This window comes from Manacus vitellinus, unplaced genomic scaffold, assembly GCF_001715985.3.
Source record: "Manacus vitellinus isolate BGI_N305 unplaced genomic scaffold, ASM171598v3 scaffold_49_pilon, whole genome shotgun sequence".
Lineage (NCBI taxonomy): Eukaryota > Metazoa > Chordata > Aves > Passeriformes > Pipridae > Manacus > Manacus vitellinus.
In genome coordinates, this window is record NW_021940603.1 from 3,162,347 (window position 1) to 3,184,614 (window position 22,268).

The 22,268-nt window shown below is 40.7% G+C and overlaps 1 protein-coding gene across 1 annotated transcript in view; it reads right to left on the bottom strand.

Moving 5' to 3' along the window:
- Positions 1–22,268, bottom strand: part of SPSB4 (splA/ryanodine receptor domain and SOCS box containing 4) — a 96,756-nt gene that overhangs the window by 48,175 nt on the left and 26,313 nt on the right. Inside the window, exon 3 of the mRNA XM_008931213.3 lies at positions 12,393–13,248. Coding sequence (XP_008929461.1) covers positions 12,393–13,086 — 694 coding nt within the window. The 5' untranslated portion in view covers positions 13,087–13,248. The remainder of the gene's footprint in view (positions 1–12,392; positions 13,249–22,268) is intronic.

Here is a 22,268-nt window from a genome sequence, read left to right on the forward strand (position 1 = left end):
ATCGGGAAATGGATTTACCATCTGCCTTTTCGGCTCAAAATCTTAATCCCAAAAGCATGAAAACCAAAGTTTTTTTATACCTGATGTGTGTTCTTGTATTGGTTATATAAATGTGGTTTTCTTCTTTTCTTATTACTGAGCAACTTCCAAGTAGAAAGAACATTGGATTGCCATTTTCACCTGCTCTAAGAGCAGTTCCCACCAAACACCTACTTTCATGCATTGCTTCAAAAACTGATTATGTGGAGTTAGCCAAAAGCTCTAGTGTAAAAGCCTAATCTCTTTTTAAAAAATTATCACAGGGAAGGCAGTTGTGACTGAGGAGGGAACATACCTAGAAGATGTCAAAATTGATGGGGTTTTGGATCTACAGTTTATCCTGCTTATAAGGGTGACTAAACATACAATAGGCAAAAATAACAAAAAAATTACATTTGTTATTGCAAGTAATTGTTAACAATGGGAAAAGAAATAATTGTACAAAATGCTAGCTCAACTCCTTCCTGTCTAATGATTATTAGCACTTTTTTTTTTCAATTAGTAGTCTTCCTTCACCCACAAAGGACTTCATCTTCAGAACATTGCCAAATATCCTTAAAATGAGAATGCTATCTGTGCCTCAGTTAGGGTCTGTGAATATAAAATACACATATAAAATACACATAAGATCTACTTAATGTAGAGCTCCTGTTGAGTTCTGAATATTTACATTTGCAAGTAAGTTATGCCTTTCAGAACATATGCAGAAAAACTGACTTTGTTACCAGATACAGTGTTTTGTTATTTTCTACCTAGCAAGGCAAATCTTTTCCCTATTTAACATAAGATGTTTACTGCAACAGTTTGTTAAGCTATCTCATAAAGTAAACAGGTAACTTAAAGTGAATTTCCATTAAACCAACATGACAATAATTCAGAATAATGTGGAATAAGTGATTTAGCACACCATGGTAAAAGTGGCCCTTGGATTTTACGCTTACTCACATTTCATACACAAAATGTTTCCTGACATTTGCATTTTAAGGAAGTTTCTATCAACACAGAAATCTGGGGAACAGAAAGCAGATGGTGGTTCCAGCCGAGGAGCCTGATGAGAAGTTACTGGGAGCTGTGGGATTTGCTGACCAGGACGTTCAAGTGGGTTGCTGAGAAACCACAGCAGCGTGATGGCTTCTCTCTGGCTCTGAAAGTGGCACGAAACGGTGGGCTGCTCCCCCTCCAGAGAACCTCTAGTGACAGCAGCCAAACATTGCAGAGCAACGTTTCTCAGTGGACATACACCCAGATCCCAAAGCACGATTTTTTACACAGTTCTGGAAATAATCAATTCCTAGCCAAGTTCTGCTTTCACCCACTAACTACCCATGCATGCAGCACCTCACGTGCACCCCTGGCCAGGACATCTCAAGAACCAGAGTAGCAGCACATGGGTAAGAAGCAGAAGCACAGAACTGCTGCTGCTCCATGGCCAGGGAAGCTGCTGAAGCCATAACACCCTTTGGTACAAAGTCTTAACTGTCTAGTTTTGTTTTGTCTCTGTTCTGTTTTAAAGATAAACTTGTTTTCATTAGCATTTTAACATTATAACTTACATATGCATTATGTATTAAAGGTGTTTGGAAAAAATGGGCCAGAGGAAGTCTGGAAGTTCCTCTGCATAAGTGATTTAGGGAAAAAACTGCATTCTCAGGAAGCTGCGGTTTGCATACAGATGCTAACATTGTTCATGCTGCCCCTTTAACAGAGTTGCATTTTGGAAATGTTATCAGAGTTTCATATCACAGATGTTGCTCAGGATGATGCTAAAGGACAGTAACTCCAGTATTTCAAGTACATGCAGGATTCTGAAAACGTTTACGTCACAGATGATTTACTTTCTGCTTTATTCTTGAAATGAAATTATAGAATGCCTTAAATGTCTCACTGATGATCACTTATACCTGAAAGTTAATAAAATTATTTTAGAGGACAAGAGATCTGTTATGTAGAAGTAACAGATTTGAATTTATAGTAAGTCTTCAGAAAATTGAGAAAAAAGAATTTTAGAAACATAAAAGTCTATCAAAAATTAAGAATATTTCATTCAGAAAAATCTCCAGGGTTAATTCAGCCTCTTGGACTCAGAAATATTAACAGTTCACTCATTTCTACTAAAACTGAGTGCTCCAGTTGCAAAGTCACAAATGACAAAAAATCATGGGAGATGCCAGTAGCATCACAGTGATTCCTATAAAGTTCATACTGAAAACACGGAGAACATTTGCCAAGCTCTGACTTACACAGGCTCTTAGTTTGACTTATAAACATAAGCAGTTACAAGCAGTGGTCAGGAAAGCCCAGCATAGCTGTGCTTAACACCAGGAGGAGCCAGGTGAATTTTCACTCCTTACCATACAGCTGGAGGTTGGTATCAGAGCTCCTCTGTGCTCCTGCCAGAAAAACTGGTGATGAAAGTAAAGTAGGGATGTTCGGTCATTCAGGAGCTTGGGTAGTTCTGACCTTTCTTTTCTGTGTTCTGCATGGCTTACAACATCAAGGCTTATTCCCCTCTGTCAAAATCTCAGCATCTTTTCATTTTTAACCCTCTTACTAGAATTCTCTGCTTCTGTCCTGCTTTTAAGCACTATGGCCTTCTTCACATTTGCTCTCTCAAGTACATCATCCTAGATCTCACTGGCACTTCTAACTTTGCCTCTTATTTTCCCTCCTCCCTTGCCAAACATTTCATTCTGTTGCCTATGGATTGTGAGTCTCTCATGATATTGTTCATCCTTTGCACAATACAGCCCTTTTGCCAATGTCCCCACAACTTTAACTTTTAAATCTAAATCCAAATGAAATGTAAAGCATGTGTTAGCATTCCCTTCCCAAGTCAAGAAAATACCACTGAAGCTAGCTTTTTAGCATGAGCCCAGTGCAGTTATGTTCCCTGAAGTCTCCCTGCACCAGGTGAAGCTGTCCCTTCTTTCCCAAACGTGTCATGAACAAATTACTCAGAAGTACAAAAGGATTGGCTGTAACCAAACACTAACGTACACTTAATGAACTGCAGATTTTGCAGGATGTTTAAAGTTTCCCCTCTGATCTCTCTGAACTTTGCCCTTCATTTGTTTATACAGGCAGAGGCCAACAGGTCATACCAGTAAAATCAGCAAACTGTTTACACATATGGCAAGCATGCATGGAGCAGGGATGGAGTCATGGCTACAACACAGCACATTAAAGCAATTGCCTTAGTTAAAATAACAAAGATACAGTGAGTCCACACCCTTGGATGGGGAGACCTTCCAGTGCAACGAAACCCAGTGTGAACTACGGAATTAACCGGCATTTCTTCAGAAGCCAAGGCACACGTTCCACTCCAACCTAACCCAGTTCACTCACTGCAGAATTCAGAAAAAGTGGCAGCCTTTGACATCAGCAGTGTCAAAACATCACAAATTTTTCAGTGCACAAGCTAATTCAGTGGGGTGGCAGTTCATCATCATCATGCAAACAAAGATTTGGGGAGGGCTCTACCCACATTTGCTACAAGCACCCTGGTGGCTAAAGAGGCCAATGTGAGATAGACAAGTCCAGTTGCAAAAGGCACAGCAGAAAGACTCCTTGGATGGTATCGGCAAGACATGATTCTTTCTGCATTGTCTTTTCTCCTCTAGAGTGATCCTGGGTGTGCTGGCAGTTAATACTGCGAAGAATATAAAGGCCAACAAAGTGAGGTTGGAAGAAAAGCTGTTGCAGAGCACACGAACCCCAAACACGTTGGGTTGCCCTTGTTTGAGCACCAGGTTCCATTATGGTGCCCATGGCTGGATGATACATTTCACCAGAGCCAACTTACTGGATAGAAGTTCTTTGTTCAGTGAAAATATATTGTTTTCATAATACTTATGCTAGATTTGAAACTGAAATTTGCTGTTTAAAAAAATCATTAAGTGCTTAAAGAAACCAAATTCCTAAGCCTTTAAAAATTATTTTAACCTTTATAAAGGTCTTTTTAAAAGTCTCCCCAAACAGCATATTTTATATAATATGTACACTTGGAAATGAGGCATTTTCAGAAGCATAAAGCATTTCAATTTTGAACGTGTGAACAGGGTACTAATATAACCCCATACTCTGTTTTGTTTTGATGGACAGAGAAATGTATTTTTGAGAGCAATTACAGGCTCTACACTTAAGAGAATGCCAAAATATGAAAGGTAAACATTACAAGAAATGAGGAAAAGCAACAGGATCTAAAAGAAATTAATCACTTTGTCTTAGTCAAATACGGTGTAGCTGTCAAGCTTGCTGAAAACACAGGGAGGAGGAAGCAGAATTTTTTTAGCTTCAAGATGCTGTATCAAAGCTTTGAGGCCCATTCAGTGGCACAGTAAATAGGTATGCAGATATGTGGTATACACAAGAATATTATTAAACATTTATAGTTACTTTTTATTGAAAAGCAGAAGCACCATATCTTTAAATGTCAATTCCACACAGTACATGCAGACAGGAATTCCCATTTGCAACGGAGATGCAGCATCTTGGAGAAACAAAAATGTTTGTTGTGAGAAACATTACTCTCAAACAAAAGCTATCCTTTTCTTAATGTTACGTATTTCTCTGCTGAAAATACATTTTGGCTTCATACAAATCACTTCTGAAATAAGACAATTTGTTTGGCCAACCGGTCATAAGAAATTGGCAGAAATGGAGCTAATAAGAATTTTCTCTTAAAAAAAGAAAACCAAAAAACAACTCAGCCCAAAGATATACCACATCTAGAAGTTCATTACTTTCAGAAAGAAATGCTCACAGAAGGCAGGGAGATACTCATACTGTTATTCAGGATACATGTTTGACACGTCTACAAAATTCATGTCATCTTAGGCATGACAGTGGAAATACAGGTATAGCTTTGACTAACTGCTCTGGGGTTACACTGGAGATCTGCCTCACTCCATCACTGCCTGCCAAGTCCACTCTGAAAGAGCATTACCAAAAATATCTTATCCAAAGTTCCTAGTCAATAATCTTCCCATTGCAATGGGCACTCTTAGCACCAACACTGGATGTGCCACTCCACACCAGGCACACGGAGTCCTGGCCAACACGCAGGAGGCTACATGAAGTGGTCAGTTTGTTGCAAGTTACAACAGAGATTCTCTTTGTAGTGTCAGCATTTTATCTTCCGTATTTCACCACCGACTGGTATTTAAAAATAATGTTTAATCAACTGAAAGCATCCTTACATCTTTTGTACATGAAGTTCAACCGTGTCAGTAACTTCTAATGTAACATCTCCTCTGCCTCAACACTGAGTTCCAGCACTAAAGGCTAAATGTCCCCTCTCATACTTTCAGTGTTGGAGGTTTTTCATCAAAAATCAGGTTTGATAACAGGCCTAAAGACAGATTTGATCATCAGTTCCACCCCAAAACAGTTTAAAGTGAAAGACTTAAGTTAAATTCACAAATCAAACCAGACGAGGTGGAGCTTTGATCCAGTGCAGTCCCTGCTGCCTTTCTGCTGTCGTCTTCAAAGGGCAACACAAACCTGAACCTGAGAACACAAGAGACTTGTCATGCTCCTAGTTTTTCCACACTGCCTGTCCTGAGGAAATTACAAAATACACCAGCTCATAATCACAGAAGACTGGGGAGAAAAGAATCAATGCAAAAAAATGCTGGCAAAAATGAATACAAAAGGTTGACTTGCAGCTAAACTTACCACCTTTAGCAGAGTGAAACACTATCTGGCTAAAAGGAGGATGAAGGCTGCTGAGCTCAGGATTACAGCTGCAAAAAAGCAAATCCCATTCTGCCATTTGCCAGCTTCCAAGTGCTTGACTTCACAGCCTCAGCATTACTGTAACACAGTGCTACTGCTGGGGCAGCTTTACTCTCATTTACTCAGGAAGGCAGAACAGCACCATCACTACTGCCAGTGGAACTACCTGAAGAACACAACAGCATTTCTGGATGTGCTTCTTTTCAGGCCCATTGCCTGTCAATTTACTGTAAAAATATGAATTTTTCCATAATATGAAGACTGGTGTATGAATTGCCAGTCACCAAAATATACTCTTTTTTAAAGTGGAATTTGCTCTGACCTCAAACTAGAAATCAGGTGGTTTATCTGCCTCTCCTTGTAGAGGAGCTACATTGGGTTTAGGGGAAGAGAAAGAGGCCATCTGCAGAAAGAGCTTATGACTGGAGAAGGAAAGACACTTCCATGGCTACAGAGACAAATAAGGATCTTAAGGAGGAATATAACTTATGAGGAAACTTGTATGAAAACAGTCAAAATGGACAAAACACATGCATTTTTGGAAAGAAAATAAATATATCACTGAATGACAGAAGCACCGTTATTTGCACTGAAGCTTGGATTTATGCTCTACAATTCCCAACAGCAATACAGATGGAGCAAATCCAAAAAAATAAAAAGCCCTCTACAAATTTCTACTTCTAAAACAAACCTGTGTGAATTATTTCACATTGCTGAGCAATTCCAGCATTGTAGCTTGTGCAAATTTATAAAATAATTAAGCACAACTCTCGGGTTTCTAACTGCTATTTTCGTGTAATAAGTATGATATTCACAGTGTAACTTTAGATTACAATATTCACTTCAATTTTGAGAACAAAGGTGTAGTCACTGCTCTTCAAAGCTTCTTATTTCTTAAAAACAGGATACATGGGAAATCAGCAGAAACATGATCAGAACACACTAACAGGCATTTTTTCCTTGAAACTGTAGATTTGGTGGTTGCCATGGCACCTTTATGAACCAGAGTAGGAATAAAAAGCACAGGTATGTCAAGATTCAAGTAAACCACAACACAGCTGTGGACTACTGATGCTTGTTCTTAGCCTTAGGAACTACTGAGCTTAAAATAAAGTATGCCAGCACCTCTTAAGTTTTAAGCCAATGAAAACTGGATTCCCTGCTAATGCACAAACTAGACAAGACTGTAAGAAGAAAAAAAAAAAAGAAAAAAAGAAAGAATCCCCAAAAAGGAAAAAACCCTGTTATCTGTAAAGCTAATGTGTGTCTTAGGTTGTCTGAGAAAGCTCTATCACTAGAGGTCTGAAGTTGTATAAAACAAGTTCAGGCTAATCTTACAAGAAGTGTAGGACCTTACAAAAAGACTATTGCAAAGCCCATTCATCATTACAGCTGAAGTCATAGCCTTAAATCTGAAATGTCCTTCCTCTGGAAGAATGACACTGCACTTGATATTCTACAGCTATCAGTAACAAAAACTGCCCTGAAGTTTGGGACAAGAAAAAGGAAAACAAGATTGCTAAGAATATATTATTAATTAGAACACAGTAACACAAAAGAAGAGAAACTCAGCTGGAGACGGGAAGAAAGAAACGGGAGGACTGAACAAAAGAAGAGTATCTGGGAGAAAGATATAATGCAGAGACCACCAAGAAGGGGCAGGGGGTGGCTGGGGCAAAAAGCCAATTAACTGAGTGGCATATTCTGCTGACAATACAGTGGTTTCAACCTGCTGAGAAAAGGCTGAGAATTAATTAGAAAGTGTCAACAAATTAGGATTAAAGGACAAAAAAATGCATTTAAACCTGGGAAGGGAGGTGCATGTGGAAGAAGACAAAAAAACCCCAACAATACCTATTTGACTCCTGAAGCAGGAACTGAAAATGCTGGTTCCTGTTAAATTATCTCAAAAGCTAAAAATTGCTTCTTCACAACATTAGCTGCTTAATTACTGCTGCTTCATCCTCTGACTGCATGTCTGTAGGGAAAACCCTTTCTAAGGTTTAGCAATACTGGATTTTCAGAGTACATTATTTCCATTGCAACCTCCAGAGTCATGTATTATATAAATAGCATAAAACAAGTTTAGATAAACAAAAAAAAAATCCATTTAAAAATTTTAATTGAAAACCATCTGGGGGAAAACCCAGAGTCTGAAGAGAGATTATATATTTCTCTTGGCAGTTAACAATTTCACAATTTTGACTTAGATTTCTTTATGGTAAAAAGACCTCCAAGGGGAAGAGTGCATATTTATAATTAGCAATTGTGGTATGTTAGACACAGATCAATGCAAATTAAAATAAACTGAGAACAGTAGGATAGAGGAAAGAAGTTGTGCTTAGCTCCATAGCTCCAAAGTTGTCGTTTTGGTTTAGAAACATCACCTTATTTCAAAATTCTAGACATTTACAGCCTGAGAGAGATTCAGTGGTTACACTGTGTTGTTCTGCACGGCTGAGAGCAAAAGGTGTGAACAGACCCCATGTGCCAAAACTTTTGTAGCTGCATCAGCAAACAGAGAGAAAGTGCCTCGAGCTCCCTCCTCCTTCCCACTGTTCCTGAGCCTCTACAAGGAACAGCTACAACTCCCCAAAACTGAGCCCCATGTTCTCCAAACATCCTCAGCTCTACGCTTGCATCAGCTCACCTGCAGGCACAGTGAGCAGGCTGCTGGCACAGGAAAACAGGAGCCCAGATTTCTGCTTGGATGATCCCTTTAGTCCACCTGTTTGTTCATGGCAGGTAAGTAAGTTCGAAGCACATTCTTTGAATAATACTTCTGTTTCATTGGGGATGTAAACAGAGGTGTTAAAAACAGGGGATGTGTCGCAGGGCAGTGGTCAGTAACCAGACAGAGAGCCCAGGGACCCTCACCCGCCAGGGCCAAATACAGACCCAAAGAAGGATCCGTAGGTTAAAGTATGAACAGGTACAGACAAATATTTTCCATAAATTACACTTGTAAGTAAAGTCTTCTCTTCCAAGACAAATGCTTCCAGCTCTCTGAGCTCGACAGTTATTTTCGAAATTGTGTAAGGGATATGCAAGGCTTAATGCAAGAACTGCAATGAGTTCAGCTCACCTACTCAGTGCCCAAGTTTTCCACCACAGCACTATTTTATTGATTGTCCTCCCAACATTTTGTTTAAACACACAAGTACTAATGGTTCAGTCATGATCTGCAAAGTACATTTACAAAGAAGTGTTTTGTTATTTCTCTGTTTCAGTTTATAAATAGTCTTCAGGACTCCTCATCAGACACCAGATATAAATTAACCAGCTTTTTGTAAACATGCACATACCCTGATAGGAAAAATAACAAAAATAACATATTGCATTTATGTTATTTGGGGGTTTAATTATTGCAAAAGGCAGTGAGTCAGAAGGCTGATGTAAAATTCTGTCCAACTTACACACAGCGTGGTATATACTGATAGGATTTGATCAAAGAAGTTTGTCCTCACACTCAATGTGTTTATGATGAGCACTCTCCATCTTGTCCCCTTGCCTTCCCTCCCAAACCCTGTCAAATATGTGCAACTCCAAGTCTCTCAAATGTGAGCAAAAAAACCATCTTGTGAGAGTCACAGAACATCTTCATGTGATGCTCAAAGTAGTTTCTGAGGCAGAATACTCTGGGTATCAGATGCAGCTGGAAGAACTACAATTTATTTTAACTACAGCATTATTCTAGGAGCAATATCCAGAGATCAGAGGGCACACAGGTTCTTGATCTTTGACCTGCAGCCTTATCCTTCTGTGAATCTGCCATCTATGCAGTAATTAAGACACTTCAAAGTCTGCATCATCTCTCTACTACTATGACACATGTTTGAGTTCATTGCAGCTGCACAAGCCCATCATTTGAGCCTTTCACTCTTCCATTCCTGCAAGCCTTTCACTCTTTGCCAGGCAACTGAAATACATGGGCCTTTAAAGTATTCAGAGGTCTTCTATTTAAGCGGCAAGTATTGAAAACACTAAAAATCCCTGCCGTTGAGGTCTCCATTTGCTCTGTAGGACACACCTCACAAACAGCCATCACAAGCTGTGGTATGCATTCTGAGCAGCAACAATCAATCACTAAATAGCAAGTTACAAGGCACTGCTTGACAGCAGTTCCAAAAACAGCTAAGACTCTATGGCCAGACCTGCTAAAAGCTGCACTCAGAGCTATGAGATACTTCCAGGGAAGAGGGGGGCAGGGAAAGACTGAAAAAAGATAATTGGTAAGGTTAAAAAGGAATCAAACGATAACAACTCCCTCACGCAAAAGTATTTTCAAATGTATTTAAATTTGTGAACACAAATGTTCTTCAATATCTACTCCAATTTTCACAACAACAAGCAATTATAAAAACCCGTAATTAAAAGTGCAATGAGAGCAAACATGAAGAGGTACCATGACTAAACTCAAAGTTACACAAGGGCAGGCTGGATGGAAACACCTTCAGCAGAGAAGAGACAGTGTTTGCTTTGGAGCACCAGCTAAACAAGCTAATTTGGTTTCTTGAATGTTGTTTTTGTTGCAGGACAGTAATGGATCAGTGAACATGTGATAACAAATGATGTGACTCTAGGATGTCAAAATGCCCCCCGGTTTGAAGTGGCTTTAAACTTCCTTTTCACGTGATCAGATTAACACTCAGGCCTACATAAAAGTTGTGTTTACAAGTTTACTTTTATCCACCGGTTCGTGTTTTATGGATTTCCGCCGAAAAGGGGGGAAAACCCGGACTGGACTTTCCGGAGTATGGAAAGGGGGGAAACCTGGACTGGATTTTTCTGGAGACTGGATTTCAAAAAAAAAAATAAAAAATGAAGCGTTGGACTTGATGTGTTTTAAAAAAATAGAGACTTTGACTTTCTCAGGGATAGTTTAGGAAGTTATCCTGCCTCTTCCAACAAAATTATCCCACAAGAAACCAGATGGGAATCTTTCTCTCTGTCATCACACAGACCACAGCTATCCCTTCTCTACTTAGCCCCTTTTATTTTATAATTTCTACCAAACTCATTCACATCCTCTCCTGTGTTTTCATCTTCCTAAAGCTCCCTTGAGCAGCCCCGTGAAGGCTACAAAACGAATGCAGAATCCTGTGTGGACGTGGTGGACCAAGTTGAGCTTAGTTTGGCAGATATTCACAGTATTATAAAAACTGCTTTTGCAAACAAATATTCAGCTGGCAAAAAAGTCTCTCTCCCCCACCATCCAAAGAAAAGATTGTCAGCACATCACACTGCAATGTCTGAGTAATTGCAAAAAAATTACAATCCTCGGATATTCCCCTGTATGAAAACACTTGGGAAGCTGCCATTTAGCATCTAGCTGGAATAACCTGCAGGGCTTCTGTGGATAAAAAGTCTTTCCCCCAGTGCATGGTACAGATGTTTATGAAAATATAATCTTAAACAGGGTCAAATTATTTAATTATGTTTCTACTTGGTATGTCAGATGTAAGACTAATGAGCAGAGAATTAATTTTTGACAAAAAAAAAAATTAGACCACTGCATCCTTACTGAAAAGACTAGTGAATTCTTTTAGAAATCACTCATTGAAAGGCAGGTGTGTTCTCTTTTTACAAGACCAAGTCCCGTTCAAAAAGCCAAAAAACATTAAAATTTTGCCCAATCGTCCATTTTTTGTAAATCTACATATTCATATTTGTAGTTCCTCCTACAGCTCAGATAATACAGTCTTAAACAAGAACACAGTTCCACCTAATACCTTGTCCAGCTTTCCATTCCCCAGCACCCAGCAGCCAAGACGCTGATGATAAATAACTGGGCTTGCCCGAGTGCACACTGTGCTGCATTTGGCCCTGGCAGAGCACTCGTCTGCCTGAGCAGGGACAAGAACTGGACAAGACCCAGTTCTGCAACTCATCTTCTGGCAGGTCACTACTCCAAGGTCACAGCAGCAACATGCTGCTCCTTACTACTTATCAATTTAATTTGATATTACCCTTTTAGATCAGAAATAGCTCATGCTCGCTTATCCAAAAACACGGATTGCTGGAGAAGAAAATACCCTGAGAGAGCACCTCCTGAAAGGAACTAAGGAACAGAGCTCTCTTTCAGAAAAACTGCTGAAAGCGGTATTTGACCTGAGCTCCCAGATTCTTGGGGATCCACAGCTGCTTCTGAGGGTCCTGGGAAGGCAACTACAGAAAGCAAGCCTACTGGCCAGCATTCAAGTATGTTTATGAACACCATGTAAGAGTTTCCACTACTACAGGAAATTTTTACGGGATCCACAAATCCTATTTGGAAACCACAGATTTAAAACATATCCTCCAGTAAACAAGAGTTTTACTGTTAAATATACCCAGGAAGTTTCTCAGTATCTTTTTCTCAGCCTGTTCACTTTCCTTGGACACAGATTTCTTGCAACTCTGCTTGCCAAAACGGAAGATATTTTGATACAATCCACACCATCATTACAAGATACAACTGAGATATATTAGTTTTGAGCAGTCAGACAGGATGCAGTTTACTCACAGTGAACAGTCCGCTCCCCCCAGCACACTGTCCACTGCAACAGGATAAAAGAAAAACTCCTACATGAGAAAAGTTGAAAGACAGGGTAATGAAGAAATTCAGTAACACTTACGGTCAAGTCCGTTGATGTATCTCATTGTAATTTCACAGTGCCCCCAAACTGCACTGACTATGGGGTAAAGTTTTTTCCCTTTTAGTCCCCTGAAGGCCACTCCAAGATACTGTCCATCCACCATGAAGCTAAGCGTCCCTTCATCCATATCCAAAACCACCAGTAACGAGTCTGGGAGTACAAAAGACTCATCTGGTTCCAAAAAGACAGGATACGTGACGCCAGGCTGGTTTTTACAGTTGTGGTAGAGTTTGTTGCGCCCCAGATCCCAGCCCCATGACTCACTGTTGCTACCGACCAAGGACGTGTATCCCACCGAGTGCAGCGGGGCTTCGGCCGTGGAGACGCCCACCACGGCGTGAGTTCCCCGCTGCCTCGTGGGCCAGTGGATCTGCCAGACATGGAGGCCCCTCGTGTAGCCGACTTTGCCCCGGATACAATCCGTGCTTTGGGCAACCGGGTGTCTGTGAAAAGTCAGTTTATCGTCTTCCTTTACAAATATATTTAAGGAGCGATCTTCGTTGTTCCAGGCGTGTTTGTACTGGACCTCCAGCTTGGCAGGGGGCATATCCAACAGCATGTCCAGGCGCGCTGGCTTGCAAAAATCCGGGCCTCTCAGCTCTCGTTTGACAGGTCTATAAGGGGGCTCCCTCACATCCACAGACTTTATGCTCCCTGAGATTTTCTGGCCCATTGCTTGGCTGCAGGTTTACAAAGGAGAAAAGAAAAGTTGACTTTGGCCCAACGTTACCTCATGAAAGCACCGTTACACTGAGCCAGTGGTCTGACAAGCTGACTGGATTTACTCCTCCTGTTTGGAGCTTTTTAGTAGCAATGTTTTCCAAGAAAAATGCCCCTGGAAAAAAAAGCAGAAAGTTTCCAGTTAGTTTAAGAAAGCCAACAGAAAACTCACGGTATGTTTTTAAGGAGCTTCTTCTCATCCCTAGTAGTTATTTTAAACCCCAGAGCTGACAATTCCCCACTCCTGGTTCAGTGTCCCACAGCGCTCACCAGTCTGCCAGCAGGATGCGGAGCCCACCAGCGCACGGAGTGCAGACAGTCATTTCCTCCAATTCATAATAGGATGCAGACATTCCCCACCTTCTGCCCTTCCACCTATTTTGTCTGGCCAAGTTCACAGCGGGCCTGAAGCAGGCAGACACTATTCCCCAGCAACAGTGATAAACTTTATGTTCAGCAGTAGCTTCACTTTCACTTAAGCTTTTGTTTCACGGCCTCAGAAACATGCAGTGTCACAATCTCCTTTTATTTCCAGGTGTTCTCTTCCCTGGGCCCTGGCGACAGAGGCTTCAGCTTCTCTGCCCTTATTAAAACAAATGCAGCCAACAGCAAATGGCTGCAAAATTTAAATGTTTCTTTTTAACTTACCCTGGCCTTAAATAAAAGAGGGGGGGGAAAAAAAAACCAACAAAACCCAAAATTCATCTTTAGGGTTTTTTTTATAAAGGAGCTTAAAAAAAATAAAAAGAGAGGGAATGAGGAAGAGGAGCCATGGAAGGACAAGTGAAGAATGGCAGTTTCAGTTCTTTGGCAGATGTTTCTAACAGGGATGTTCCTCATGCTAATGGGCAGCAGGCTAATCAACAGTTTCTATATTTTAGCATTAATCTAATGAGAAGGGCTGGAACACAGTAAGACACATTAAGGGAAATACATGATTTTCGAATGTATTGTTTCTTTGCTTCCATAGACGAACATGGTAAAAAAGTACGCAGGAAAGATTCTTTGCAACCTGGATAAGTTAAATTCATTCACATTTTAGAGCTCACACAGAGCGCAAAGGCAAACCAAGGACCTCTAAAAGTACTAAAAGAATAGAAATTAAGACAAAATCCTATAAACTCAAATAGGTGATTGACATGAGATCAAATAAAGTATCTGCACCAGCAGACACATTTCTGTCTTTTAGCAAAACAAGTGCCAAGTCCAGGAATGCTCAAATATAGCCAAGTAGACCCGCTCTGTTTATTTACTGACTGAGTGATGAAGTGTTTGAAGAAGCAAAAAATCTCCAGACTCTCAAGAGGCTGAAAAGCCTAGGTGACAGTTGTCATAAAGTACCAAACAGCAGATGGGCACCGATGTCCTGCAAAAAAAATCTTTACTTTGTAAGTCACAAGTCCATGTTCTTCCTTGATTTTTCAAAACCACATGAAAATATTATTTTCTGGTTGCTGGTCCCACATGGGTATGCATATATGTATACACCTGAGCATGAAAAAACAACTCGTTGCACCTAATTTTAATCTTTGAAAATTAAAAAATAAACATAAGCTTCCAAGCCCTTCATGTCACATTTGCAGGAAGATGCACAACAATTCCCAGGAATCTCCACGTGAGATCAACTTGAATGATCCCCCTTACCTCTTTTCAAACCACGTAAAAGGAACCTGAAACTTTAAGCAATACTTATATTTAAGTTGATGTTTGCCATTTCCAGTATTGCAGAAGCACTCATTGATTGTTTCAAAGGTATGATTCCAATTTGGCCCATTGAAGCAAGTTCAATACTTTATTCCACACTAATAGTCCCAGGGAAAATTAAATAGTGACACTAAAATATACACAGGGAAGCAATAGGGAGTAAATGTTATCAGGTAAGCAAGCTTTCCTAAGAGGACACATGCTCAGGGGTTGGGTAGTTGCTTTTAAAAAGGTGATTATTTGAGCTTGAAAGGAAATTAAAAGGGAAAACATCAGACGCTTAAAGGGAACTTCAGTGATTTCTACATGAGATTTAGTTCTGTGTGCCTTTGAAAATTTCCTCTTTAAAGCACAAGACAATTGCCACATTCCTGTCAGGGTGCTGAGGGGAGACGGCCGGGGAAGTCCTCAGTGCATCCTCCTGTATCACTTCCTGATCACATGAGAAACTAAACTTGGACAGACATTTACCTGGCAGATCACCAAGAAATTATAAACACTGAATTGACTCACTTGGCAAGCCACTGACATTCTTCCTCATGTGCCCCAAACTGTAACATAAATAGGCTGCTAATAGATAGATCAGTAATTCAGAGGAGTAAAATGCAGCATTATGAGTATCTTGATACACACACCCGTGTCCTTACTCTGGGATCTGATCAGTAAGTACTTTGGTTTGAAACTGTATCTTACAATATTAGGTCTTTGGTCATACACAAACATTACCACATAAATTAATTATATGATATATCATTTTGCCAAATAGCTTTGCATGGACATAGGACGAAACAACAGTGAAAAAATCTTACAGTTAGTGAGCGATGCATTCAAGATGCAGCAGTTCCTAAGCACCAGTACAACTCAAAAGGTACCTTTCATCAAATACCTCCTCCTACACACCATATTATACTCTGTTGCATCCTAGTCCTGTGTAGCTGGTAGTTCTCAGCTTCTGCCAGAAGGCCAACTATAGCCATACTAACCTCATTCAAATATCAGAGGACTTGAACAAGTAAATAAAAAAAAAAAAAACAAGACATTTAATTATTTGTCACCCCATGTTGGCAGTGACCTAACAGCTCTGACTGCTGGACCTTAGTAGTAGCTGACATGAAAACTTTTAAGGAGGAGGCAGGGAGGGGTTTTAACCCATGCCCCAGCTCACAACCCATGCAGCAGTAATGTGAGTTCCACAGGGAGCAACTTATGCACAAAGTCCTCCTGGCAGCTACAACAGCCCCCTTGGGTGCTTGTAGAAGCAAAACCTGTCTCAAAGCCACCATCTATTCCCTCTCCTTGCCTGTATCTTGTGCATTCACACCAAGCAGATGGCAGAGGTCCACACTGAGGTGAGAACAGCAGCAGAGGCATCACCTTGACCTTCTCTCCATCAGAAGGTGCTGCTGGAGTAGCACAGCTTAACAGGGCCCAGCCTGTCTCCACCAACAAACACCCCCTCCCTACTTCCACAGGTAACAAACATACTTCCAATGTAGATGCCTCAGAAAAGTCATACTTGCACCACTGCTATGATAATTTCCAGGCAGCTTCTCCCCACAGAGATGTGCAAGTGCCCTACACCAGCAGCTGTTGGGAAAGCTGAGCTTGTGCCCACAATGGGAAGCAGAGTGATTAACACTTCATCTGGCAAAAGAACCTTAAACTGGTTCCGTGTCTGCAGGACTGGATGGATACATCACACAGGATTGGTAAAAGTTGTGGGTCAACCCAAAAGGACAGAAGGTCAGTTACTGTTCAATCCACTTACAGAAATATTTGGTTGTAAAACCTTCTTACCATCTCCCAAATTAATAAAAACTTGCCAAAGCACTGTCATTCAACTGCTGTGATTTTTTGTAATCTTACACCTCTTAGAGAAACCTAGACTTCCTTGCCTGTATCTTCTCACTAGACACAGGAAAGTTCAGAAATACAAAGAACATGAATTTTCACTGTATAGTTTTGCTTTGAAGGTTTTCCCAAATCTTTGTTCTTCCAGTAATTTCAAACCACTACAGGAGTTAAAAAATAAGAAAATATTTCAATCTGGCTTAATATATCAGTTCTCCATTATACCTGTTTAGTGACTACAACTGAAACACAAATTTTCATCAGTTTTCCCTATAATAAAAGATATTTTGTGGAAAATAATCAGCATCTGGAAATCTCTGGCTGAGAAGACTGTTCGTTTTCATAACCCAAATAATTTCTGTCTCAGTTTCACATTCATGCCATGCTTTGTCAGGATATGATGATTAGACTAAATGTACTGTACAGGAACAAGACAACTTCAAACAGGAAAAGTGTGTCAATGTCACTTAGCAGTGTCCCCATGCAGACTGCCAAAATATTTTGGGAAATTATTCACAATAAAAACACGGATTATACTTACCAGAGAAAGGCTTGCTGGGACATCACTTTGTTGTCACTAAATAGGGTGCGTTTTTAACAGTTTGGTATGTTGGCATCAGTGGAACATAACTCTGATAAAAGAAACATGCTTTCTCTGCAAAGTCAGCTTTCAGCATTCATAGTTGTATTCCTCTCTGGATTATGAACTAGACATGCAGAAAGCTTGAAAAACATGCATAAGAAGTGTCACCACAAACACAATTCAAAACTACATTAAGAACACACTAAGGCTCAGGTTAATCCTACTAAATTGACACTTACCAAAAAGTGAGAAGCAGCCAGGTGAGTCCCAATTAATGACACCAGTTGGTGACACTGTCTATCAGAAAAGGCAGGGAAGGCAATGCCTCCATCCAGCAGCATTTCCAATGTCTACACAGCAGTTCTCACTCTTTTGGCTATTGGCCCTCATCAGGTTTTTTCCTTCCTGCAGCCAGAGCTCACTGTCACCTCCCTTGCCAACCTGGGCTTTGTCACCAGACAGCGAGGACCCCTGAATACCAAGACAGAGGCAACAGGAGGCTCTGAACCAAGGCCTCTCCTCTGTGGGCACCAAAACTGTTAATTCCCCAGATGCCTGAACACAACTGATACCCAGAGTGTTTGAGCACTGAATGTAAGCCTAGTGCTGAAGTCTCTACAGAAGGAATGGGAAGAACAAAACCACCCGCTATGCTGTGCTGGGCAAATCAATGAAGAGGAGTTCGTATGTTCAAGGACAAGGACTTTTACCTCCACCCACACAATGTAAAGGCACAAGGCCCAGTGTCTATAACTCTGTTCCCAGTGTGCAAACAGCTACAGAACCATGACAACACTGTTTTGAGGGTGACAATGAATTAAGCACATTTTTGGCACCTTATAAAGACTGGCTAGCTTGGATTCAACTATAGATCCTGGTATTCAACATTGTTCAAAATGGGCAATAAATCAGCAATGTTGGCTTTCTTTGTCAAATTGGGAATATGCAGTAACAATGCAACCAGACAAAAATGCTTGGCTATTCTAAGCTATCCTGTGGTAAAGATGAGATTTTATGCTGCATGCACACTTAGAGAATGACATTTAACATGTGGGATGAACAATGCAGCAGTAAGTCATGACTTCTTCAATTCCTGAAAGGAATGCAAATCCTGAAAATCCCAAGGACATTCCTCTGTAAAGAGTAACTTGCTTTGTAATGTTACAAAAATGTAATTGTTTCAAAATTCAGCATAAGCTTGTTATTAAAAAAAGACTGTGCATTTAGCTGTTTGGAATTAGAATAATCTGAAATACCGCACCATCTGTACCACTCGACTTAGAAGCAGTTTAGTCATATGATCAAGAATGCAGAAAGAATCTTGAGTAGCAATGAATATAGTAGAATGTATATTTTTAAATACTTCCATCTACTGTACTTTGGAACTGAGCTGACTTGAGGTTTGGGGTTGGTTTTATGCCTTTGGTCTCTCTGCATGTGTTTCTGGAATTCGCCTCTTTCATACTGAAAGTTGGATTTAGATGCAGACACTTATATTCTGAAGAAGCATGAAAGATGACAAAAAACATTTGAAGCCTGTAAACAGGTTTTTTGCGTAATGACTTCTCACAATACAGCAATGTAATCTGAAAAACAAATATAGTAACATAATACAACAAAAATTGCCTTTTTTACTACGCAAGTACTTTTAAAAACAGCAACACTTCAGTTCTAAAGTTCCTGCAAGGAAACAGTTATTTTCTTTTCAGGGCATTTAACAGGAATTGTGATCCCACAATTACAGATGTTCAAGCTGCTACATCCTTTCTACCACCTCTTCCTTTTGTCTTCAGCCACCTGCATTCAAATAGCCTTGAGATGGTCTGCCTCAGAAAACCGAAGTGTGCAAAATCTAGTATTTCATTTTGCCAGGTTATTTTCAGGTGGATAAACCCTCTGATCTGAAATATCAGACAATTATGTAAACACTTGTTCTGGCAAAAGGAAAGAGAGAGAAAAAAAATTAAAAGCTCAAAGGCAGAACCGTCTATTTAGGCAGCAGCCCAAACCATGGAGCAAATTTCCAGTCACTTCCAGCTGCCCTAAAGGGAACAGCTGAACTTCATGTCTGAATTCAGTACAGACGTGAGCTTCTGCTTACATCTTCCTCACTCCTCTGACACGAAATCATTCATCTTTCACCCTCCAGTCACTCTTCTGTAAGTGAATACGTTCCTGTCTTTCCCAAACAGCTGATGTAGCCATTTTGAACATTCAAGTGTCAGGGTTATATTAAAAGAGCAAATTAACATAAAAAAAGGCTTAGCACGAAATTGAAAATTATGTTTTCAGCTCCACTTCACATTTTACATTTCTACTCAGCCGTGCTTCACCAAGTAAGTAATACCAATAGGTGTCAGACCACGTGAGATTTAAAGCCCAAGGAATAATTAAGTTTTAATATTGCAATTTCTCTCTAGTCATTACTACTTCTCACCAGCCTCACTCTTTTTTTAAATTTATTTTACATTTTACCTCTAGAGCTTTGTAGAGGATCAATACCCCTATAGCTTCAATTTCAAAACCAGAACATCCATTAAACAATGGCCTTGAAATGTGGCTGAACACCTTCCCACTGCCTCCCTTTTGCTGCAGTTCCCTTTGCTGCAGTGTGTAGTGGAGCCAGTTGGCCTTTAAAATGAAATAAGCTAGAAAGCTGTAGATGAGAAAAATACTCCTGGAAAGCATCATTCCTCAGTCTAGCCAGCCGTGAATCCCAGGGAACATGCCAGAGATGATCCCTGAGCAGATGAGGGAAGGTCTGCAGATGGTAGGAAGTGACGATCAGACAGACGAGAGCTCCTCCAGCTTGACACAGTCATTCACCAGAACTTTACTGAAACTGGAGAAACTGTAATTACGTGTTGTAGTGAAAATCTGGCCCCTTGGCTCAAGCTTCAGTCTTAGATTGTGTCAATGTTTTCCAAGTCTGGTGAGTCTTTGTAAATCATGAGGGAGCCAAGGCCTGCAACTGGTTTTCTAGGGGGAGTATCCTGATAAGGATGGGGGTAAGGAGGAAGACCCACTAGTAGCAGCTTGGCAGGCATCTATAGCATCACAAGGCTGCTGTAGATTTGCCAGATGCTACAAGAGTCAGCTCCACCCTCACAGGGCCTGTCTGTACATTTTGCAGTGGGTGATTCTAGTGCTTTGCCTCTGTATCATTTATAAAAAGACATTCCCTAACAGCTGAAAATCTGCAATGCTTCTGGAATGACCAGGATACTTTTGTGGTCTTCTTTTGCATCCGAGCCTCATTTTGTTTAATTCTCATTTAGATGAAGCAGCAGTGTACAGACAACACCTGTCAGATGCTCTCACTGTTGCTGGGCAGGAAGCAAACACGTTGGATGTTCCTGCTGTTCCAGCCCATTAGAGGTTGCTCCTGATATGATCTGGATGACTTTAATACTTCCAACAGCGCTGCAAAACTCCAGTGACATAAACATACTGTGCCTCTGGCCAAGCACAGCAGACAAGAGTTGAAGATATTCTTCCCCCTACAGTGAATTGAGCAGCCTGATGTGGCAGAGATGTCCAAAAAAGGCTGTCTTGGACAAAACATGGGGGATCTGTTGTATGGAAGACACAAATGCATGCAGGGGTCAAGCCCATTCCCCCACTCAGGGCTGCACAGGGAGAGGGGGAGGGCAAGGTTGGAGGGAACCCAGCCATTGTACTTGCACAAACATGTAGGAGATGAATACATGAGAACAAGTTTGATCCTGAACAAAAGCGTATTCTTTTGTTTAATAGGAAAATAGGCTTACACAATCACACCATCTGCATCCCTCCTCACCCTTCCCCCTCTTCAGGCTACTTCAGTCAATAGCCACATCAGCCAAATCTGACAGAACAGCAGCAGGCTCAAAGACAACTGTGTTCCTACAGGAGAGGACAGACATCCTGGAAGTGATCACATGGAAGACCAGGCTGGGCTGCAAGTTCATATCTTGCCAAGAAACTCTGAACAGAATGAGCTCAAATCAAAGCTGTGACTGTAGCAAAGTGTCCTCAAGATTTCATGTCAAATCAGCCACAAGACACAAAAACAAAACGAGGAAGCAATGCTTCATCAGTCCTGCAGTTTCTTCTTTGAAAGAACAGAAATTAAGTACACAGACTTCATATATGTTAAGGAAAGCATCATCATAAAATCAAATCACATAGATGATTTTGTATTTCCCAGGTGCGCTGACAAATGAAGTTCCATTCAGGTTTGGAGTGATAACAAAAAGACAAACCAACTTCCTGTTAAACAAATAAATGTTTTCTCAAAAAAACCTCATATTTTTTAAGCAACGGCAATGAATTTCATCTGTTTTAAACACACGCCTCTGCTAAAGCCCATCTGTCAGCAGAGAACAATTGCACAGACAAATGGGGATGATGGAGAAAGTAATATCATAGAATCAAACCGCCTGAGCTCTAAGCAACAAAATTGATTTTCCTTACGCACATAAAAGCATTCCCATTTTACAGAGTAGTATTTTTGTTTCTGTTTGCTATTAATTTAGGAAATAGGACACTTGGTAACCCAGGAGAGGCTGGGAAAGGCCACAGGGCTTTAAAGAATAAAAGATTTACAGTTATGTCCCCATGTCAAGAATCTGACTCCTCCTGAAGAGACAAAGGACACCTTGGTGAGAATCCAGAATGGGTCTCGCAATGGTGAATCATAGAATAGTTTGGGCTGGAAAGGACTTGAAAGATCATCAGGACTCGAGGAAGTAGCATGAAGCTGAGCTGGGGGAGGTTTAGGTTGGATATCAGAAAAAAGTTTTTCACCCAGAGGGTGGTTGGGCACTGGAACAGGCTCCCCAGGGCAGTGGTCACAGCATCAAGGCTGTCTGAGTTCAAGAAGCATTTGGACAAGACTTTCAGGCCCATGATGTGACTCTTGGGGTGTCCTGAGCAGGGCCAGGAATTGAACTCAATGATCCTGATGGGTCTCTCCCAAATCAGTCTGTTCTATGATCTAGTTCCAACCCCCCTGC